The sequence below is a fragment of the Myripristis murdjan genome, chromosome 5, assembly GCF_902150065.1.
Source record: "Myripristis murdjan chromosome 5, fMyrMur1.1, whole genome shotgun sequence".
Taxonomy (NCBI): domain Eukaryota; kingdom Metazoa; phylum Chordata; class Actinopteri; order Holocentriformes; family Holocentridae; genus Myripristis; species Myripristis murdjan.
Genome location: NC_043984.1, coordinates 16,580,540 through 16,603,571, shown reverse-complemented (window position 1 = coordinate 16,603,571; position 23,032 = coordinate 16,580,540). Strand labels below are relative to the sequence as shown.

At 39.4% G+C, this 23,032-nt stretch overlaps 2 protein-coding genes across 2 annotated transcripts; both read left to right on the top strand.

Moving 5' to 3' along the window:
• Positions 1-1,442: 1,442 nt before the first annotated feature.
• On the top strand, positions 1,443-5,125 carry LOC115359506 (sortilin-like). The gene is made up of 5 exons (XM_030052030.1): positions 1,443-1,465; positions 1,571-1,665; positions 2,863-2,969; positions 3,069-3,180; positions 3,344-5,125. The coding sequence occupies exons 2-5, from the start codon at positions 1,639-1,641 to the stop codon at positions 3,356-3,358; spliced, it is 261 nt and encodes an 86-aa protein (XP_029907890.1). The 5' UTR covers positions 1,443-1,465; positions 1,571-1,638; the 3' UTR covers positions 3,359-5,125.
• Positions 5,126-9,206: 4,081 nt separating this feature from the next.
• On the top strand, positions 9,207-11,084 carry LOC115359645 (protein FAM3C). The gene is made up of 9 exons (XM_030052210.1): positions 9,207-9,308; positions 9,397-9,498; positions 9,587-9,616; positions 9,869-9,992; positions 10,108-10,166; positions 10,322-10,372; positions 10,486-10,570; positions 10,659-10,785; positions 10,904-11,084. Exons 1-9 carry the CDS (start codon positions 9,296-9,298, stop codon positions 10,988-10,990), a joined length of 678 nt encoding a protein of 225 aa, XP_029908070.1. The 5' UTR covers positions 9,207-9,295; the 3' UTR covers positions 10,991-11,084.
• The last annotated feature ends 11,948 nt before the right edge of the window (positions 11,085-23,032 follow it).

Here is a 23,032-nt window from a genome sequence, read left to right as displayed (position 1 = left end):
AATTACATGCAAACCATTCCATTTACTTTTATGCACCGTAATATGTGCATTTGTCTCGTTGCCTGTTCACTTGCACTTGCATTGGTGATGGTTAAATGAAGAAAAAAAAAGATTTAAAAAAGTCTTTTCACAAGTCTTGATTTGTGATTAATGAGTCTTCAAAAAATAAAGAAGTTGCCTTTTAAAAAAATGCTTTCTGCAATTTGTTGCTTTATTTTTGCTTGATATGCAATTGTGCTCATTTGTTCTTTTTCACATAATTTAAGTTAAAACACTGGAAAAGTGAGGGAAAATTTGCTACCAACACACACACACACACACACACACACACACACAAACTAATGGATGTCATCACTGTGCAGAAGGCCTGTATCCATAACACTCCACAGTATGGATTCCCCTCTGCCATATAACTCCACGGGGAAATTCATCACTAAGTTCACAGTATATTATATTAATGGACTACAATTTAATAGATGCTGTTCAGATCCCAGATATATATATCATTTCACAATATTTTATAGTATATCAAAGCATAGCAACATGTCTGCTGCCCAGGCAAGAAGCATGAATAACTTCAGGTTGTATATCAGAGGGATTGTGCTATGTGTCATGAAAAAGACAAGGAAATGGACTATGTTAGGACTATCCCATGTTGGGACTATCCCATGTCAGGACTATGTTAGGGCTATGCCATGGTAGGACTATCCCATGTCCGGACTATGTTAGGGCTATCCCATGGTAGGACTATGTTAGGACTATCCCATGTTAGGACTACGTTAGGACTATCCCATGGACCTCAACCCTCAGCAGCTGGGACTCACCGGGACTCTGCCTGATGACATGAAGCTGGTTTTCACCCACCAAACTATCAACTACACATAATGCTTTTTACAATCCCGCCACACTTTACAGCCTTTCACACGTAAAAGCTAATGTCCCATTAACGTAATTGTTCAGCACTGCATCAATTAGCGAGTATGATCAAGATTCATTGTTTTCATATATTTATTTATTTAATTAATTAACTGCTCCTGATCATTCATAACATTAACAAGAACCGACTGAAACCTCACGGATAGATCAGACACACTGTATAAGATCCATTAGAGCCTGTATGAGTGCATTGCTCATTGGAAGTGACCGCCTAAATAAAGGAGGCCATGCATCACAGAACAAACTCTTCAAAACTAAAATAGAGGGAGTAGATAGATAATTGATAACTCTATCGATTGATCTATCATTAGCAGTCTTAAATTTATTTTGGCCGCTTGACGGGGGGTCGTTCCTCAGCGCTTCACAGTGACATTTTGAGAGAATTTAGGGCAGATGAATAATCTCTTTTTTCAGCTCCTGTATGACTGTCTTCCATTGACGTACTCATGTAAGACCTTACAAACCAACAGCAGCGTCAACTGTTTTCCAGTGCAGTGGGCGGGGAATCTATCGAGAGAACTGAGCACAGGTGAGTTCACCCAGGAAGTAAACAAACACGGCAGTTCTCTCATAGCTGTGAAGGAAGTGACTCAAGGTAGAAAACATGCATGTAATATTTTAACTTTGACTGAAGGTGTGACTTCATTCGCTGGCATTGGTAAACAGTGGCCGGACGATGAACGCAGGTTAACAAGTGTGTTAATGGTCACCAGGATGTCAACTCAGCAGGTAACTCGAGGCCATATGCAAGGCTGCTCCGCTAAGAACAGGCCTGCTATACGACTGCTGTCCGCCATTCATCTGCAGATACACTCAATAGAAAATCACTGAAACATCAGCCTGTTGATCTGGGTGGTTGTGGCACCAAACTACTGTTTCATTTCTCAGATTCACAGAATCTGAGAAATTGCTGCGTTACCTTCAAATCTGATGGCAGATGCGTGACTGTTATGTAACTTATCACAAACAGATGTAATCTGCAGCTGCCTTAGCCTACCGAGGACACATTGATACTGGGCTCAAATGTGACTATAGCTGTATACAGTGCACACAGTCACAGAAGGCATGCCTTTGAAAATGTCTTGCTCATAATTGTTTTTCTTCTTTCACCCGGTAACCCTCTCTAAAGGTGGCACACTCAACCTGCACAACAAATTGTTCTGTGGCTTTATTTCCAGTGTAACAAGTATAGGATCTATCTATCTATCTATCTATCTATCTATCTATCTATCTATCTATCTATCTATCTATCTATGTCTACCTGATCTATTTTTTGTTTCAAGTAAATATAATTTAGTAATCGGTGACAATACAGCAATCTGAATAAATTTCGGTATGTGTGGTGATAATTTGTTTTCAACTACAGCAATTGCAGTAATGTATAATAATAATCTTTATTTGTCTAGCACCTTTAAAAACAGAGTTTACAAGGTGCTTTGACAAACGCAACAAAGCATAATAATCAGAAAGCAAAATAACAGCAGAAAGCCAAATGAGCAATGCAAAGTAACAGAGATAAAAGGTAGTATTATTCATATAAAGATAGATAAATTCATTCATTCTATATATGTTATGGCTGCTTTGGATTGTTACTTTCCGCTCTAGAACCAGAATTATTCATGATTTTCACTTCATGAAGTGATCAGTAATGTCTCTGACCCAAATTATTTTCTCATTCAAGATCCAGTACCATATCCAAACTTTGTGTCCTTGCCCTTCAGTTTGGCCAGAAACTTGCACCCCTGCTCCTGAGCATTTGTGCAGCACTGCCACCCGTATGATTCATAACACTGCTGTTCAACTCTCACATCTCCTGGCCATATTTCCTTTTTTATCAGCACCAGACATCATGAACTGAGCTCTTAGGTTTATGGTCTGCATAACTACCTCACTATTAGATCTTATTAGATTCATTTGTCATTATAGGCTGAGCCAAGGCTGCATCCCGGGGTCATTGTATCTGTGATCTTTGTTACTCTGGCAGCGATTGTTGCTGCCATATTGATCATCAAGAAATACTGCTTCCCAGTCAAGTAAGCAAATTTTATTTTATCAGCTTGCACACAGTTGTTTCATATTTGTTCACTCAGTGCATGCACATTACTCTGGCCTGTCATGTATCTTTATTTCAGTGAGGCCACATACAGGTACTCTCTGCTCAAGCGGCTGGAGGATCAAGGCTCAGTAGTGACAGAGGAAGACAATGACATGGGGCCGGACACAGTGGGAGAGGAGTCAGATGAGGTCAGTGCATTGTGTTTCTCCTGATTGCAAGTCCATCCCAGTGTTTTGCATTCACCACCAGTAACTGAAAATACATTTTTTATTCTATTATAGTTCTTTGCAGGGAGATATAGCTTGTTGATCGCTTGACATGTTATTGTAAATTCATCTTTCCTTGTGACAGGATCTCTTGGAATAAACGGGGGGCGGCGTGGGAGGTGGAGCAGTCGTCTGGTAATTGGAGGGTTCCCGATTGGATCCCCGGTTCCTTCAGCGAGCGTGTTGAAGTGTCCTTGAGCAAGACACTTAACCCTGTAATTGCTCCTGATGGGCAGCTTGGCACCTTGCACGGTAGCCTCTCCCGTCAGTGTGTGAATGTGTGTGTATGAATGGGCAAATGTGAGGTTGTAAAGCGCTTTGAGTGGTCGGTAAGCTTGAAAAGCGCTGTAGAAATGCAGTCCATTTACAATAAATCTGGCAGACTGCTCTTGGATAACCTGAAAAGGAGTTTCGGGTTAGTATGAATTGTTTGTGTTTCTCGATTTGCATTTCCTAACTGCACTGAATTTCGATCAGCACGTTACCTTTGTGTTTAGTGAGAGATGTTGCAGTTTAGCTTTATCTGTATTATTACTGGAATTGGTAGGTCACATTGTGGGACTCATATCAATTGATGCCCCAGTGCTGAATTCACTTGGCCATATTGAAGATTTTTAGCTTTTTAACTCATAACCATAACCAATCATGACTTATAATAAAGACATACTTTTAAATCGCCGACTACCAACCTAATGCATGATGATAAACACAGCTGTCCCATACTTTAGCTGTGTCAAAAGTCCAATAAAAACCTCAACAGTTTTTTAGATGTTCAGTAATTTCCTCCCATCATAATTGACTTCCAGTTGCAGTTACCCGAATTGTATTGTTCTTGTCATCCTTACATCAACCAACTTTACATAAATTTGCTGTGGAGTTCAATACATGCAGGCTTTTTAATCGGCAGCCTTCTGCTGTTTTTTTTTTTTGTTTTTTTTGACAGCTGCATCATAATCCCACTGACCTATTATAAATAAATGTACCATACAGAAGATGGGGGAAAAAAAGCAAACCTCCACCTGCTTGGGAATGATGAGTGAACATTATTATGTCAGCATCAGTGTCACATGATGCTAGTGTTGGGCGATTATTAATAAAAATTCATCATTCCACTATGTATCCAATTACCATATGTATGGCCAAGGAAAATGAGCAATGGAATCAGTCTTGTGGCATCAGTGTGTTCTGGGTAGCGGTTCAATTTTCTTGACAGACGTTATTAGTAGCATGTGCCTCTGCAAACATCTGCTGATGGGCTTTCGCATTGGAATTGTTAATGATACTGACTTATTTGTTTTGCTTTAGATTTCGGTGTACAATTAAGTATTATTCATGTTGGTTATTAAATGCTTTTCATGCCGGTGGGTTGGCTGGCAGGGGTGTGTGTGCCACCTGCTCACATTGGCCCAACTCTTCCTCCAAGCCATGCTCTTTCCCTCTCCTGTCTAGTAGAGTAGCAGTGCTATAAAGAAATCCTCTGCTGTTGCTCACTTGTTGGTGACAGAACAGCTGTGTGAACTGTGAAACTAGACCAAGGTCTTCCTGTATTTAACATTCAATAGCTGATTTACGTGTCTCATTGTTGTTTCTTTTGTGCATGGTCATATTGCTGAAATGAAACAGCCATGGCCGGATTTTCACTGAATAAATATCAATGTGTATTTACTTTCCTACATAATGTCCAGGAGTACATTGTGTTCCCTGTGGATCTGCAGCCACAGCACACAAAGACCCTCTACTGGTCGTCTCAAGTATCACACCATGCATTAAACTTTGTTAATGTCATGAATATCTGCAGCCTGGATGGAGAGCCCTTGATACGTCACGACCTTGAAAATTCCCCAGCATACTACAGAACACATCATTATTTTAAAAGACAGACCTATCACGGCTCACAGTGACTACCAATTTGCTAAAAGGCACTGTGGCCGTATAGCTTATATATTTCCTATGGAAGGGAAGGGAAAAGAATATAATAACTCATATGGGACTATCTCCATGTTTCCTCAGCCCAGTATTGTGTCGGATCTAGAGGGAACTCTGGGCTGATATATTTCCTGAGCCCTACAGTAAATTCCCTCAACATTTAATGGTGTTCTTATCACATTTTCCCCGATTGAAAATGGCCGGGTGCCATGCTGTTTCTGTGGATTTAGCCATAGACTGTGGGGTTCCACTGGGAGGACACTGTTAAAATTACACATAATACAGTGGGACATTTTTGATGGTTAAATGAGTCTGGAGCAAATAACCTCGGTGTCCCTTTTTCCATTTCATCATCACTGAAATGCCCTCAGCGGCTAAGCCTAATAGCTGGGCTTTGATAAATGAACTTTTCTCAATGTAAAGACCCTGAAATTCATCAGACTTTCAAAACTGTGTTCTGATTTTGTTATGGTCTCTGTTTCTTAGAGCAGAAAATATAAGAATGTTTTTTGAAGTCCTCTGTTACAGCTGTTCATGAAATAATTCCCAACTAATGTAAGAAACCAGTAACAACATTTTTCAGCTAATTTTATATTTTTGATAAAATAATTACTTTCTCATTAAGTTAATAAAAAAAGATTGATTCATTATATGATTAGCATACATTTTATTACATTAAGAGCAAAGGTGACATTTTTTTTTATATGTCAGCTGTTTGAAATACTAATCAAACCGTCTTCATATATAGCTATTCCTCCCTTTTTCAGATGTAGGTTTATAACCATGTGTGACTGAGTGACAGATGTGCACTGTATTTTTAAATTTATCTGTTCAGTCATTAAATGACAGTGTCTGCCTTCTTTCTACCAGGAAAATGTTCTGTCTTGGTTACCTCAGCAGGATTAAAACAGTATTCATTGGAAATTCTAACTATGCTGATGGTTTAATACATTAACGTGAAGTTATTACACCAGCAGTTGTACCAGTCATCTTTAATATATCCAGGGCTGTCGTAGTGGGGGAGAAGTGGGAGTGATTACCCAGGGCCACAATGGGGGAGGGGCCCTCGAAAGGCCTGAAATCAAAAGGTCGGCTATACAAGGGCCCAATAAGATTTCTTTTCATGGGGCCCAAAATCCCTGGCGGCACCCCTGAATATATCTAATAAATATAGGCTGCATGAGATTAAAGACAGCAAAGATAGTGATTTATTTGCCTTTGAGACAAAGAAAACACAACTAGAAAAGTGCAGATCTTCACCAGGCGTGTCTGGGGGCATTTGGGTGTGTGGCAAACACGAACTGCAGGGCAGGTTGTGTGTCCAGTGTGTGTGTATGAACAGCCCAGTGGGATGAAGAGGAGACAGTATGCAGAGCGTACGTCATCATCTTAACCCACAAAGACTTTTCAGCAGCTGGCTGACAGTATTGAGTGTTTTCAGATGACCACAATGCTGCAAAGTTTGTTCGAATATATACAAACCACAGTTGTCTTGCCTCAGTGTGCAAATAGGGACAAGAACAATTCCAAAAGACCAGTGATGTTAAATGTCAATTTCAAAGTGGTAGACATTGTTTTCTTGTTAAGAGAAGTGAGGAGTTTGTGCTCAGTTGTGCTATAAAAGAGGTTTTTAAAAGGAATCAGCACAACCACAAGAGATCCTTGACCATACAGTCATAACTGTACGCCAAAAAAAAAAAATATATATATATATTTAGGTTGACAGGCACAGATGTATGCAGGATTAGCTTCAGACAGATACACACGACTGCCACCTGGCAGAGATAACAGTGCTCTGAATGATAGATATATAGATATAGATATAGTTATCTGTGGGCAAACACACTTACAAATTGTACTGATTACTGAAGTGCTGAAAAAAATGAAATCTTCATTTTCTAATCTCTAACTAAGAAGTGCATTTAAGCAGATTAAGTGGATTTATACATGATCCTAGAATTCAAATCATAGCTGCATGATGACTAATATCGACAAAGTCAGTACAGTAATACTGTGTGTTAGTGCTGTTTATCACTGCCTCAGAAAATTGTCACTGACAAGGAGGTTTTCTATAGAATAACAGAGTTTAAGGCAGACTTTGATTACACTGTTCGTTCAGAGCAACTAAATTAACTGAAATTCAACAAAGGCTAACATTGGTTAGTGTACAAATATATATATTTTTAACATTTGAGTATATATTCCACACTATTTCAGATATTCCTTAAGAATGGCAGAGGACAGGAAGAGAGAGAGACTTAAGGACGTGATGTGGTGCTTTATCATCATCATCATGACAATGTGAGGTGGTTTTATATGGATGTTCCAATATTGTACACAAAAAGGACATTATTTCAAAATACCACCGTGCCTGACGTACCTTTTGTACCATCCTCTAGTTTGACAAATTTCTCAAATAACGAGTTGCACTCATGGAGTCTTACTTTTTTATTTTCTTCACATTTTTCACATTTTTACATTTTCGGCTCCACAGCCTTCAGTGTGAGCAAATAATTGAAATGCACTTCCATTTAAAGGAGGATTGGGTAAAACTTGAGAACATTTACAGTTTTTTATTTTATTTTTCATTTTCATTTTTACTTTCATTTTTACTTTTATTTTCATGAATGACAAAAACTTTAAATGTTCTAAATTGGCACGGCTTCTTTGATGAACTTTCAGCATAGTTGGCTCTTGACAGCTTTCACCTGTTTTCACCCAGTCCTCCTCTAAATAGAAGTGCATTACAATTATTTGATAGCTGCACACCGATGAAGGTTGCGGTGCCACACACATTTTGCCAAAATGTCAGGAAAATAAAACAATAAGGCGAAAGTTTATTCATGTGTGTGCTTTCTCTCACAGGCAAATACACCGCCGAAACCAATATCAGAAGGTTTCAGGAGAAATCCAAATAAAGTCTGTGTCCTGTGTCCACCCACAGGGTATTACATCTATCAGCACCTTCATCCTGACAGCCCCACCCCCAATGATTCATTTGCATGCAGATATTATTGCCCATCCCATCAAACATAAACATTTCTATATGTCTAAAGGATGTTATCATTCTCCAACATTTTGCCTTTAAGTTGTCATGCTTGTCATTCTTATGCAACACCATTTTCATTTGGTTGCCATGTACTTTCTCGTCTGATTCACTTGTATTTTTGTTTTGCTTTTTAAATTACTGGCAAGGGAAGTGAAGACTCCTGCACACTGTCCTCAAACTTGCAGTAAACTTTTCTGAGTACACAACGTTTCAGTCCTTTGACCTTCATCACATTCATATTAGAGATCTTATTTATAAAGTCTGTGGAGTCTTTGAGGTGTAGGCGGTAAGATTTGCACAAAAGGTTTTATGTAAAAATATATAAATTCTGACAACAAAGATAGGAAAAAGTCGGTTTGAACCGATTCAGGACAACCTGGGGATTCACTGGTGAGCCTTTATAGTCATGCTTTTTTTAATTATTATCATTTGTTTAAAGTGAAATTTGCATGTGTGGTCCTCTGTGTTGTATTCTCACACAACAACTACTGCTTTTCTGTTTTATATTGTAGCAGATTCATACTGTATGTGCAGATGAATAAACTCTTACGTAACTTATGGGACATGCAATTTACACAGTTCAAATGCATCCCTTTTGATTTATTCACCATGTATTCATCAAACTTTGAGGCCCAATCTGTGATTGTTTCCACCCCGTGCTCTTACCTGTACAAATAGCTTTTAGACACTTGTTTTCACACCAGAGGCTAAAGGAGATTCTATTCCGGCTCCATTGTTTGGTCTAAACCAGATCAGATTCTGTGACGGACACCCGCCTACCTGTGACATTGCAATGGGCAGAAACTTGATCATCTGGTTCGCAGTGAATGGGTGTGTGCATCATGCTACATCCTGGTTTCCATTTACCACAAGGAGTGCTGGCTTATCTCTAGAGGATGTCAGAGTCCTTCCCACAGAGCATAATGACAGGCACTATAGGGGAATATGTTATCAGATGAAATGGCACCAAAAAGCTGCTGTGTTTACAAGCTCATGCATTGACAGGGAAATAAAACTCAACTCTTTTTTGGATTAAACCGAGTTCTCTGATTGACTACAGACATGAGACTACGAGGTGAGATTGTGCTTTACATATCGTACAGATCGTTTGGGCTGAATGACTTTAAAAATTAACATTTTTGAATCCTTGTTGTGGTTGGCAGGTTTCCTGTGCATTGTTGCTGGAATTGCTGTAATCCTGCTGATATGGGGAGTCTCCATCAGTCCATCCAACATACATGATATTGTGAGACAGATTATTCTTGGTGAGATTGTCTCTTGATCTAGTTTTCACTCATTCATTTATTTGTCTTGTGCTCATAATCATGTCACTTCCTCATGCTCTCATTTCAGGAATTCCACAGAAAGTAGCACACCCAACCAGTGAGTGAAAAATGGGCTTAATTTATTAACATAACTATACAAGTTAATTTGTGTCTTGCAAGATACTAGACATAGAAAAGCTGTTCTCTGAATCAAATCAAGGTAGAGGCCTGTTATCATTAAGTCATCTGTTTAGTCCACTAGATTTAATACCACATTCACTGCATCTACTGCCATCTGCAGTCCTCCTGTGAGGCTGCAGTTTTCTTATTTTTCTCAGAAATGCCATCTCACTGTGCACTCCATTTTCAGCTGCACCTAAACCCGCGATAAAATGCAACCTGTCCAGACGCTGTCCACCTGACCACTTTGCTTTCCATATCATAAGCGGAGCAGCTGACGTTGTTGGGCCTAATATCTGCTTTGAGGGTAAAATGTGCGTATCAGCGAGAGTTTGTGACACAGAGCAGTTATTGATCCGACTGTTACATGATCTGTTGTGGAGCTGGTGAAGCTGCTGTGAAACATAAACTTGATTGTTATCTCAACAGCATCATGAGCAATCTGTTGAATAACGTGGGATTAGGGCTGAACATGGTGCTGGTGAATGGTGAGTAGAGTGACGGCTCACGCTCCACAGTACATTGGGAAACATGAGCCAAAGTAACTGGTGAAGGATATAGTGTAAGGTTATGGGAGTGACAAACATACAAATGTGTTGAATGTGCATTAAATGATCGCTAAAGCTTTTTGTCTTTATCTCAGGTGAAAATGGGGTGATTGAAAAGTTTGACTATCTTAATATGAAAGATGGAAGTAAGAATCACTGTTTTTCATTCTCTCTTTCTTTTTCTTTATTTCTTTCTTTCTCAAACCCCACAGAAATCTCTAAGTAATGATGACTTTTGTTCTATATTCTCTTCCAAAAGACCCAAAGGACATCCTGGCATATCTGAAGGCAATCAAACCTGGAACAATTGTTCTGGTGGCGTCGTTTGATGATGTGACCCCAAAGTAAGCCCGTAATTCAGTGATTCATCAGCTTAAATTCTCTCATATGACATCATGATTATAACCTGAACCCTCTGCTCTTCCGTGTCAGAATGACAAATGAAATGAGGGAGATATTTGTTGGATTGGGAAGCAGCCTGATCAAGTCTGTGAAACGCAGAGATACCTGGGTGTTCGCTGGAGGTGGTGGGACAAGCAAGAACAGCCCCTTCGAAAAGGTGAGCCACCCACTGCAAATATATTCTGTTTGGGTCAGCTAAACTATTTTTGTTGGAAGAATTAAAACACGATAAGCTAATGGCAAATCATTACCTTAAATCCTTGTTAACCTCTCAGCAAGCCGTCAGTGATGAGAAAACCAACATTTATGGAGCATGGCCGGAGATGGTTGAGGTAGCTGGCTGTTTTCCCAGGAAATCCTAATTGATGGACTGCCCGCAAAGGACACTGACGGGGGATTGTAGACTTAGCTTAAGATTTTCTTTTCTGTTTTTGTTGTGTCACCTCTAAACATGTTGCCATTCATTGTGGTCCATAGATTATTTTTGTGTTGTTTCAATATTAAAATGTGATGCATAATAAATGTTTCAAACTAAAACGTGTTGTGGCTGGTGCACTTTTATTAAAGTAATTATTGTCTCACTCAGTAGTCGAATTGTAAAAAAAAAAAAAATCAGGGGGCATGGTCAATTTTTTTCACTTGATGAAAAGGGAGGATGACAGTTTTACAGGGTGGATGATATTTGACCGTTTTTATTTCAGGGGGGATGCCATCCACCCTCATCCCCCCTCAACTCGAGTACTGGGCTCACTATTGACTGAGATGATGACCAGTAGGGGAGAGTGGGGTAAATAGTGCCAATTTTTACTTAAAGTGCCTTTAAAGCAAGGGGATTACAGTAATGCCTCCAACTAAAATATGCACATATAGTTTAGGATGTTGTGCATCCCTGGGAACAATCACTTTGGATCTTATATAAACTGTTTGAGAAATATAGCTTTTGAAAAAAAAGTGGTTTTGTGGCACAACTTGCCCCCAGTGCGGGGTAAATTGTGCCATTAGAGAGAATACACTGGGGTAAATTGTGCCATTGATAATTGAAGTAAAACAGATCATTTTAATCTCACAAATGATAATGCTATATAAAAGCAAAACAAATTCAATACAAAATTATTTATTTAACATTTATTTATTATTTTAACAAGATCACGGGCCACTTTTCTATAACGAGGCCTAGCGCCACATGAGCATATACCCAGAACAAAATAAAAAGTCCAAAATGAGCACCTACAAATCATCTTCATCTGAATCTGAATAGTTTTAGTGATCAAAGGTAAGAAAATAATGTACAATAACAATAAAATACAATAAAGTAATATATAGTATATCATCCCAAGTTGTGCCACTGGCACAATTTACCCCAAGGCCCTTTGGCACAAATTACCCCAAGCCCACCATTTTGAAAAAAATGCATCCCCCAGCTGTTTTGAGCTAACATCATGCTAACTGTATAGACTCATGGTGTAGCTTACTAAAGTACTAAAACCCGTGTGAACTGTTTTCAAAGTTTTCTGTAATTGTTCAAACACAGCAATCATAAAACCATGATCATGGAAATTTTACTTTGGAGGGCAAAAAAATGTTTTTTGAACTGAAATGTGCTTACCTCTCAAGCCATGTGTCTCCCTTCTTTGCAGGATGAGTGAAATGGATGCCTCTTCAAAAATATGTGGTCACATGACCAACTTCTTCTATAGTTTTCTAGATAACAGGGGTGGCACTACTTGCCCCTTGGCACAAATTACCCCACTCTCCCCTATGTCTCTGTTTTCAACTACCTATTGGCAAATGTGAGTTATTATTGAAGTAATATTTGGCACCCTGACAGTGGTGTGTAGACACGGGCAACTTTCATGAGGCACATGACAATTTTGAGTAATGTGCGTAATTTAAAATTCATTTGAGTAATATGAATTTTGAATTAAAAAAAAAAAACATCTTTCTTTTATTTTCCCTTCTGCTTTCTAATGTCTTAACCCAAATGCTATTCTGTCCATTCCCCTTTTATTCTTTCATCAGTTATTTTGCCACTGCCTTTGGTATCTGTTGCAGACCCTCCTCTTTAACTCCATTCTTGCCGTTCACTAAGGATTCCTTCAGCTCCTGTGGCCTGTTGCTGTGGACTCATGTCCCATGTTGGGTGCTACTTTTCTAAATTTGAATGCTAAAGCAGGAGAGCATCACTGGTCCAAGCATATAGCATTCTCCTCTCTCTGGAATTCTTGGCTGCTGTGGGTGAGAGAGAATAACCTCAAAAATTGTTGAAAATCAAAAAACTCCCCATTCAGAACATTTTTGTCAGATCTGGACTCACTCTGAGGACATGGGAGTCCACCACGGACAGAAGTTATTTTTGTTCTTCTGTACTCCATTTAGTTTGATCATTTACTGTGAGACATCAGCCCTCAAGTCACATTCCTGGTTTATAAAATGGCCCAGCAGAATCACAGTGTGAGTTGAATACTTACAAGATACATTATGTGCTTGAGAAAGAAATGTTAAGTTAAGAAATGATAATGTTTTGCAATATCACATGTTTCAAGTCATGATCTGATCTTGCTCTTTGGATGATCTGCCATAACAACTTGTTTTTTTTTTTTTTTTTTTAATCTATGTAAATTGATCAATACTTTGTAAACACGTGTACATTTTATCAACATTTTATCAACACTTACTTTTATGATACCAAAGAGAGTTTCTCTATACCAAACTATTTCTTTGTTCTTTTTTTTTTTTTTTTTGGCAGTCAGTGTTGGAACTAAATGTATTGACCCTTGAGCAAGCCTAGCCCTCTCTGGAGAGGGTGCCCCAGAGAGTGTTTATCCTGTCATGTTGTATTAATTCCTCTATACACAATATCCAGTCTGTGAGATTAGCAGATCAGCCGGAATCTGACCTCATTACCCAAAGCATAGCCAGCAGAGTTTCCACTAAAATGATTCATCTAGATTACGTTCTCCCCTCTTTCGTACTTACTGTCAGTGAACCTTATTTAAACTTAACTATATATGTATGTGTGTGTGTGTGTGTGTGTGTGTGTGTATATATATATATATATATATATATACACTACTCACAAAAAGTTAGGGATATTTGGCTTTCGGGTGAAATTTACGGAAAATGTAAAAAGTTCACGCTACAGTGATATTATATCATGAAAGTAGGGCATTTAAGTAGAAGCATGCACTGGTGATTTCCTCATCTCAAACAATTTCTTGAAACAAAAGGCAACAACAGTGGTGGGTATACCACAACAAAAAATGTCAATGTCTCAATAACTTGTCATGTGCCCTTGAGCATCAATTACAGCTTGACAACGACGTCTCATGCTGTTCACAAGTCGATTTATTGTCTGCTGAGGCATGGCATCCCACTCTTCTTGAAGGGTGGCCCTCAGGACATTGAGGTTCTGGGGTACAGAGCTCCGAGCCTCTACACGGCGACTCAGCTGATCCCATAGGTTTTCTATGGGATTCAGGTCTGGAGAAAGTGCAGGCCACTCCATTTGAGGTTCCCCAGTCTCCAGCAGCCGTTCCCTAATGATACGACCTCGATGAGCTGGAGCATTGTCGTCCATGAGGATGAAATTAGGCCTGTGTTGTTCATGCAGGGGCACAATGACTGGATTAATGATGTTATTCAGGTAGTATGGGCTTGTCACTGTACCATTAGGGCAGTTCTGTATTGACTAGACACACCTGCCCAGACAGTAACACCACCACCACCAAAGGCTCGTCTTGTGACAACAGTGGCTGATGCATAGTGCTCTCCTTGACGTCTCCAACATCGTTGGCGGCCATCATTTCTGCTCAACATGAATCGGCTTTCATCAGAGAACAGCACTGAGGCCCACTGGTCCCTCGTCCAGCGTAAATGCTCCCTGGCCCATGCAAGACGATGACACCTGTGCCTGGTGGTGTGGTCAGGTACCCTTGCAGGTCGTCTAGCACACAGACCATGCTGATGTAAACGGTTTCGAATGGTCTGACGTGACACTTGGGTGCCTCTCACCTCCCTTAAACGTGCCTGGAGTTGAGTGGCATTCATCATCCGGTTCCGCAGGGCACTGTTCACAATGAAGCAGTCATCAGTGTGGGATGTGGCCAAAGGACGTCCACTTCTATGCCTTTCTGTGACTCTTCCAGTCTCTCTGTATCTCTGTTGCAACCTGCTGATGACACTCTAAGCTCAGTGGCCACTTCCGTCTGAGGACATCCTGTTTGAAGCCTCGCAATGGCGAGGTGCTGCTGATCAATTGTTTGGTGTCGTCTTGGTCTCATGATGTCAAAATGTGAACAGCATGATGAGGAGGACTGTTTAAATACCAATTCTAATTGAACCAGGAAATTTATTGGTCGATTGATGGATCAAACACCTGTTGTGAATTTTGCCGTTAAACTCCTTGTTAGAGAACAGCAACTTGTGCAAAAAGTACTGAAACATTGAACAGTTGGACATGTGCATTCAAAAGTTTACAGAAGGTCACATTAAGTTCACCTGTAAAGGTTATAATGCATTTTAGGTTCATCCTGAAATTTCACCTGAAAGCCGAATATCCCTAACTTTTTGTGAGTAGTGTATGTATATATATATATATATATATATGTGTGTGTATATATATATATTTATCCTCACTGCACAACTAGCACAAACAACAGTTCACAGCCAGAAAGGTAATATAATTTACACCACAGTATAAGCATGAATATAATTCTGAGTCTGTAGTTTTCATACTTAAAATGTATTTCCATCATACAATATGAGACTGCTTTTGAGACTTTATTTGGCAGTCAATTCTGAATTCAGCTCTGGTATGAAATTGTAGACATGATTCATGTAACAACAAATGAGTTATACAGCAGAGGGCCTTTTTTTTTTACATTAATGAGATGGCTGCTGTCCACCTCACCAGGCTGGCCACCCGCTCCACTGGAGATATGGGGCTGCAGCCGACCCTTCATTTGTCTCTCAGCATCATAATATGGCGTCGTGTTGCTCCAGCACTACCTGCCATTTACATAAAACTGCTTTGTTGACATGACTGGGAAGTTTTGGTCAAAGTTTTCTGAGGTTTATTAAGTCACGCTTTACCGTTTTGTTTTATTGAATTTATAAGACTTCCATACAAATATTTCTGTTTCATTTTATGCACTAGGATATTTCTTGTGGATCAGTTACTGGTACTCATGAGATGACTATTCAAACTCATCTTTCTCCTGTTTTCAGTGCAGGAGCCATTGAGTATATTGTAGTTTATTATCTGCAACATCACAGATTTACAAAAGCCAGCTGTCAGTGGTTGAAGCACTTGAGGGCTGTAACATTAAAAACAACAAAAGAAACATGTTCATCAAAACGTTTTTTAGGAGTGTTGCGAGATAGAATAAGAGTGACTTCTGATACCTCTTGGTGCTGCATTTTGAGATTGCCATTTTTTTTTTTTCTTTTTCTAGTCCAGTGGCCAGAGAGGTCACAGCATAATGGAGAAGCCAGTTTCTACAGGGGGATTTCAAAAGACTTCTGGCAGAATCCAGGCACAGCTTTACAGACCACTCATCCAAAGGTTGAATGCAGAGGCTTGAAAGAGCCCCTGAATATCCTTGAGACACCTTCTGCCCAAGATAAATCCACAGGCTGCTTTTGAATGTGGCTCTCGAAGGCTGAGCATTTTCTGACATCTGAAGTTTTTTTTTTTTTTTTTTTTTTCCTTAGGCAACATGAGAATATTCTCAACTTGACGCTCCCATTTGAAGTTACTTTGTATGGTGATCTCACATGTGTCAAAGGCATTATTATCTATTGTCAGGCTAATGCCAGAGGTAGATGCTGCATGCGACTGACTAAGAACTTCACTTCCTTGCATTTAATGTGGTTGTCCACCGAGCTTCTTCAGGGGCTGCTGGAGGCTGCAAGGACCTAGAGTTGCAGCATCCATGTGTGCGTAAAAGGCATGTCATTAACATATTTTCATTAGTTTTAAAATCCACGAGAGTTAATCAGTGCAAAGAAGACAGTGAGACCAAGTATTGTGCTCTGTAGTTGCCAGTGGAGCTCACAAACCTCTTTTGTATTCACAAACAGGGTCAACATCCTAAGACAAGAACCTCTTTTCAATGGGTTTTTGTCCCAGGGGAGACTCAGGGTACAGCTTGGAAGGGTTGTCCTGTCCCTCATAGCCAATCACAAGTCATCAGTTTCTTACCAAGATGAGCAACTGTGACCTCCTTCTCATTAGCATGAGCCTTGTACCTAGGTTGTATATGATATGATGTATCTGAATAACATGTACTCCTGGCATTAAAAGTGTCTCCAGTATTATACACTGGAGTCTGATGTCCCCTTCCTTCATCTGATTGTCACACATGCCACACAAGACCCTCTGTTAATATTTATGTATTTTAAAATTGATAGTAAATAATATATATTAGGAATATATATATATATATTCTACACAATCAATCAATTAATCAATCAAGAGGGAACCACACTTTAATTTCATTATTCAACCTGTTGTATAATGACAAATAAACTTCCTTGTATCCTTGTATCCTTGTATATATCTCACTTGTTCCCCATCCACAAGCATCCTGAACCATTTTTGGTGGTATGTTACTGTCAGACCTGCCAGCTGCATGTTTGTTTTGCTTGTGATTCCTGGTCGCATCCACATACAAATGTTTATCTCCTGTATTTTGATTAGGAACACATTGCTTTTACAGTTTGACCACATTTATGCCGGGTATTTCATGTAGTTTGTGTTCAGGTTGTATGTCAGTGTGACAGATTTGTGTGTCAGAAACAAAAAATATTGACCCTTTAACTGCGCTACACATTCTCTCAGGTAATGGAATTTCAGAATTATGAAGATAAATCTTTCTTGGTATTTTTTTTTTCTTTAGCCCCAGTGCAAATCATGTAGACACACCAGGATGGACAGGAGGACAAAGAGAACAGGGACCTTTGCCCAGAGCTGCAGGCTCTTCCATTTCAAGTATAGCATGAGGACAGCAGCAATCTCATCAGGGTCCAGAAACGTATTAATCCTTTAATAGCTTCCAAAAGCCACCAAGAGCTCCACAAAGAAATGTGGATGACCCATAGGAGATTGGAAAGGTACAGGCACAGAGACAGACAGCCATACATACACACTGTCACTCTTCAATTCATTGAGGTGTGACCGTGTATGTCCTCTAATTTTTCTGTCTTCTAATCCACTATATTTTTCTGTCAGGGGAGTGTGTCAGGAAGGGAGGACTGAACCCAATATGTTCTGGGGAACAAGAAATGGGAACAAAATATAAAAGTGTGGAGACATCGGGAAGAAGCAAAGAAGAACACATCATCCTTTCATCGAGAATTACTGAAGCACCATCAAAAGCTGGACAAAGTATCGAACGGTTAGTTAGTGTCATTATTACAATGTAAACACTTAGAGTCAGACAAACTGGGTTTGAGTCATGGCTAAACTCTAACATTTAAAGACCCTGAATGACACAGACTATGTTGAGAGAAATGTCAAATCACTATGTCTGCTGTCAGAGGAACAGAGAGAACGGTGTTTCAGAGCTGCCTCTTTGGTGGTGTTATGAAGCACTGAAGTTCTATAATCTCATTTCAGACAAACACTTAAAGAGGTATTATTGGAAAGCATGTTGTAGAGCACCTTGAGATAAATTCAGTCAAAATTTAGTGGTCTCTCAACACCCAGTAAAATACTTGGAACACTCTCTAACTGATTAATTTAAAATATTTTATTTCCTCAAATAAAAGCTGATACTCAATTTAAAGCCAAGTCTTGAATAATGGCCAAGGGCGTGACCAACATGAACAAATAAGAGCCTGCTCTAAATACAGGCCGAGGGATAAAACAACGGTGGATTCTGTATCCACTTCTCTTGATCACTGTTTTTGTCACCAAAGTCAAGAAGCCACTGGTTTCAGCAAAGAAAACCTTTACAAAAAAACTTTTTGAAAATGGAAAATTCACCATATACTCCCATAACTTTTGAAATTATCGACTTTCTGCCATGAGTTTCCCATACACCCACTCACTGTATCACTGTTGCTACCGGCTGTTGCCACCAGCTGGGCTGAAACGCATAGCTGTTATGTCATCTAATGATGATTTGATTTGCTCTTGGCCAACAGAGCTGCATTCACTTAAACTTGGATATCAAACAAGAAACTACCAAAACAGAGGCAGATCAGAAAACAAGCAGTCTTTGTACTAAAATATGAGCAAAGACTTATCAGACAGAGGGAATCAGAAATAAAGGCCTCTACCTAATAAAAGCCTCCCTCAAATAAAAGACTGGTACCTTGTGCAATTGTGGTAAAAAAAAAAAAGGCCACAGCAACTATTTGAGGAAATATGGTAAATGTATTTCTAAAGGTATCATAAAGTCAGTCTGGAAACTTGATAAATGCACAGCGATGATTCAACTACAGGATTTATTTACACAACTATTAGGCTTATGCGGTTTGTTCAGTTTTAAATGCATTTGCACTGGTTGTACTACATTGAAAGAGGTCAGTTTCAGACATAATTTTGAAATTTCCAAATGCAATTTCTAGACTGGGTCAACGTATTCCCACATTAACAGTTTGAGAACAGCTTTGCTGAGAAATTTAGATTTTATAAATCCTTGAAATAATTTGCCTTTCATATCAGTGCATTTTGGTTGTTTTAAAAAGATGTAAGTCGCCATTGTAATAGACATTTCCAACCTTTCGTAAGTGAAGGTTGTGGGACTGAATCAGAAGCAGTCACAGCAGCTTTAGCTTTAGTCAAGAGGCAACAGCCAGTCTGGCTCAAATTGACATTTTCTCCCAGAGAGAGGTGTGGTAAGCGAGACTAAATTGTCATTTACAGAGCAGTTGATTGTTTTTCTATATTGCTGACACCACAGCAATGGAAACCACCAATAGACTTATCAGGGTAATTGGACTCTAAATAACCCGGTAATCCCCAGCACAAACACCCATTCAGCTTACCAAACATCCAAACCAAATGATACCACTGCAGGCTATGGTTAAAGAAAGGGGCCTCTGGAAGCAGGAGATAACAGTTAATTTCAATCATCTGTTGTTTCTGAAACTGTAATCAGTAAATGGTAAACTGTCCTTTCCTGCAAACAAGAGAAGAGTGACAATAAGATCGATGTGATCGCACTACAAAGACAAAAATTGCTCTGTCACTGTTATCTCTATACACAAAACATTAATTTTGTAAGTACAGAAAAAAATAACAAAACAGAAAACCAAATTAACCAAATCCTTGGCAGCCAACTGCTGCACGCTTGCCACCAACTTGATAGACCTTAGCATTTTATTTTCAATATAGCTTATCTACTGTGTCCTCCCACCAACTCCTCGAGGAGGTCAGAGGCAATTTGATGATGTATTGGAATATTGTTGATCATTGTGCATGAGTAAATATTAATTATGTATTTGGGATTATGTCAATATTTACACTTGGCATGGTGAGTGCTGCTATTATTGTTCTTTGATGACTGAGGCTGTCAAGAAGTTTAAGTCACTTCATCACAGGGGCAGGAATATTGAAGGCTGAAAGGCTACAGTATGTTTCTTTGTCTGTTGCTGTGCATTCTGTAAGTAGCTCAGTCTATTTTGTGAGCACATGCACTGAACTCTTTGGACTCATTATGCCCAAGAGTCTGAACCCAGTGTGGATTCAAATGTTTTAAGCTGAGCAAGCAAGCTCTTCGATTATCAGCTCTTTCCCCAAAGCTCCTGCTATTTACCAATATCTTCCCAACCTTAGCTGGCCTACAGTATGCCTGGCCAGAAAGCCTTTACTCCATCATGGTTAAAACAAAGGGTAATTTATTCCTCCCTGTCTGATGATGAATTGATTTCCATTTGCTTGCTCTCAGCTGCTACTGCCAGAGACTTACAACTCTTGTTTATGTCACCAGGCACTTTATGTTAGCTTGTGACAGACTGACTTTGCAGCAATGTCTGAACAAAAAGAACAGGAAGAGTGCTCATCTACACATTGACAGATTTTGGGGAGATAACAGAATATCATCGCACCAGCAATGAATGTAATTCAGTTTGCTACAGATCCCACAAATTCCTCTATCCATGCTTCTGCTTCTCTACACATTCTTGTTCATCCAGGCCTTGTTGTACATGAGAGACAACCTTAATGCACTCTGCTGTTTCCTCCTGTTAATGTCTTTGCTCTGAAAACAGCTTTCTTCTTACTGATGAACTTGGCTTACTTCATAAAGCACCATCACAAAGCCTTGCACTGTACCTGCCCTGCAATGTCTTTGTGTATTGATTTTGCCAGCTGAACCACTTGTCCTGGCTTTCTTTTTTGCCCCACTGATACAGAAGGCTCCTCAGTCCTAAGTCTCAAGTCTGTTTGTGTCATCTCCAACTTTATTTTATGCGGCACATTTTAACTGTTAGGCTGCATATATTCAGTTCCTAAATCCCTTTCCCATACAACGGCCACACTGATAAAACACTGTGGGACTTCAAGCCACTTCTTAATAGACAAACTAACCAGCCCGGAGTTCATTTCCAGCTACCGAGTAACATATAAGCCCTTGACACAAACACATACAGTCTCTGTCTCTCCCACATATGCACACAAAGGCATATCAACACATATGGAAAGAGAGAGAGCAATCAGTCACTTTTTAACAAGTATTCACTTTTGTGAGGGCCGGTGCCCAACAATGGGTGGTCTTCCCTTCCCTGTGTGGCGCCACCTCTGGCATACACTTGATAATTAAGTGATAATAAAGTGACTCACTCAGGATGTGAAACCAGAATCTCTGGCATTGCAATCATATGCTTTACTAACCAAGATAAAGTCAAAATATTGCTGCTCTTGGCATTAAATAGTGATTGTCAAAAAATATTGACTTATTTGTTCACAGAGGATGGAGGTGGATGCAGTTTAAGGTTGTTCTGAAGCTGGCCAGTAGAGGGCAATACAGAGACAAAGCAAATGCAGTGATATGTCAGACAACACTTGAATGAATGCCTTTTAGGGTTGTTCACTTGAATAGTTTATGATATACATGCTGTATGATGGACAGCTTGCACAGTGAATTGCAGAGAAAAACTCATTGGGTTGAGAGATGTAGGTAATATGCTATGTGGATACAATTAATTAGTGGAATACTATACTTTACATGGTTTTGTGGTTAAACATAGTTACAAAATGGCACATAGATGAATAAGAATTAGTGGCTATAAAATAGTCACATTTATACAGCTGAACTGGTCGGCTGTATTACAAAGCAAGATAACAGGGTAGACTCTGATATCTTAATCCTTGGATGCATCAGCTGAAAATGTTGGATGCATGGTTTGCAACTGTACTTATTGCCCTTCTTTGCAATAATGGAAATATTCAAACACTGATATGATTTGACTGTTTGTAGTATTGTTTTGTCTATTCTGTGTCTGCAACATATTTGCTACTCTTTCAGCATACTGTCACCGATGATAATAATGAATTCATTTATATGTTTATTATAATGAAAAGATTTACAGAAGAGATGTCTTGACTGCATCAAGTTGTATTTTTGGACATTGAATTTCATATCATCTGCATACATAACTGTTTAACTGTGCGATGCAGCGAAGTCTGGAATATGTGATGAGATTGAGAAAACTGGCACGTATTGACAAACTACTTATCCCTGGATCAGATGAGTATTTGTTTGAGCTAATGCATATGCCATGTGTATGGAAATGGTAAATAAGCTATACTTGAAAAGTAATTGTAACCCACATGGGTACTAAACCCATTTGTGTTATTTAGTTGTGTTACCGTGCCTCACCACAAGGTGGCGAGTGAGCTTCTTGCTCATTGTCAAGTACACACAGAGTACGCTCTCTCTCTGACCCGAGACACTGACTAGAGAGCTCAATACAACCGAGCGGACAAGCATCGGTAAGAAAGACGGTGTAAAGTCCAAAATTCATGATTTATCATCTCATAGCACTGTCTAATAAGCCTTTTACTTGTTAGGAACGAGTCTATGTATTTTTTGTTGGATGAGAGGAGCCGTTTCATCCGTGTGAGCCCTGAGAAAACTCCGGTAAGCGTGGCTGCTACATGCTAGAGGCTAAGCCTCGTTGTTGCTTGTTGATTTAGCTTGTGTGAAAATGCTTTGAAATGAGTTATTTTACCTAAACCAGTCGGAGTTACAGGAGTGTTTCCTAATGTTTGAACCCACCGTGGTACTGTTTGTATCATTGTGAACCGTGTAAACGGACTTTAAAAAGATCGCTAGCATAAATTAGCTAACGCTAACGCTAATCGCGAGTGGCGCTAACACTGCGCTAACTCAGATATTCCCTTGACAGTTGATGTAAACGCTAACCGTTAACATAGTTAGCTGCAGTTACATGAG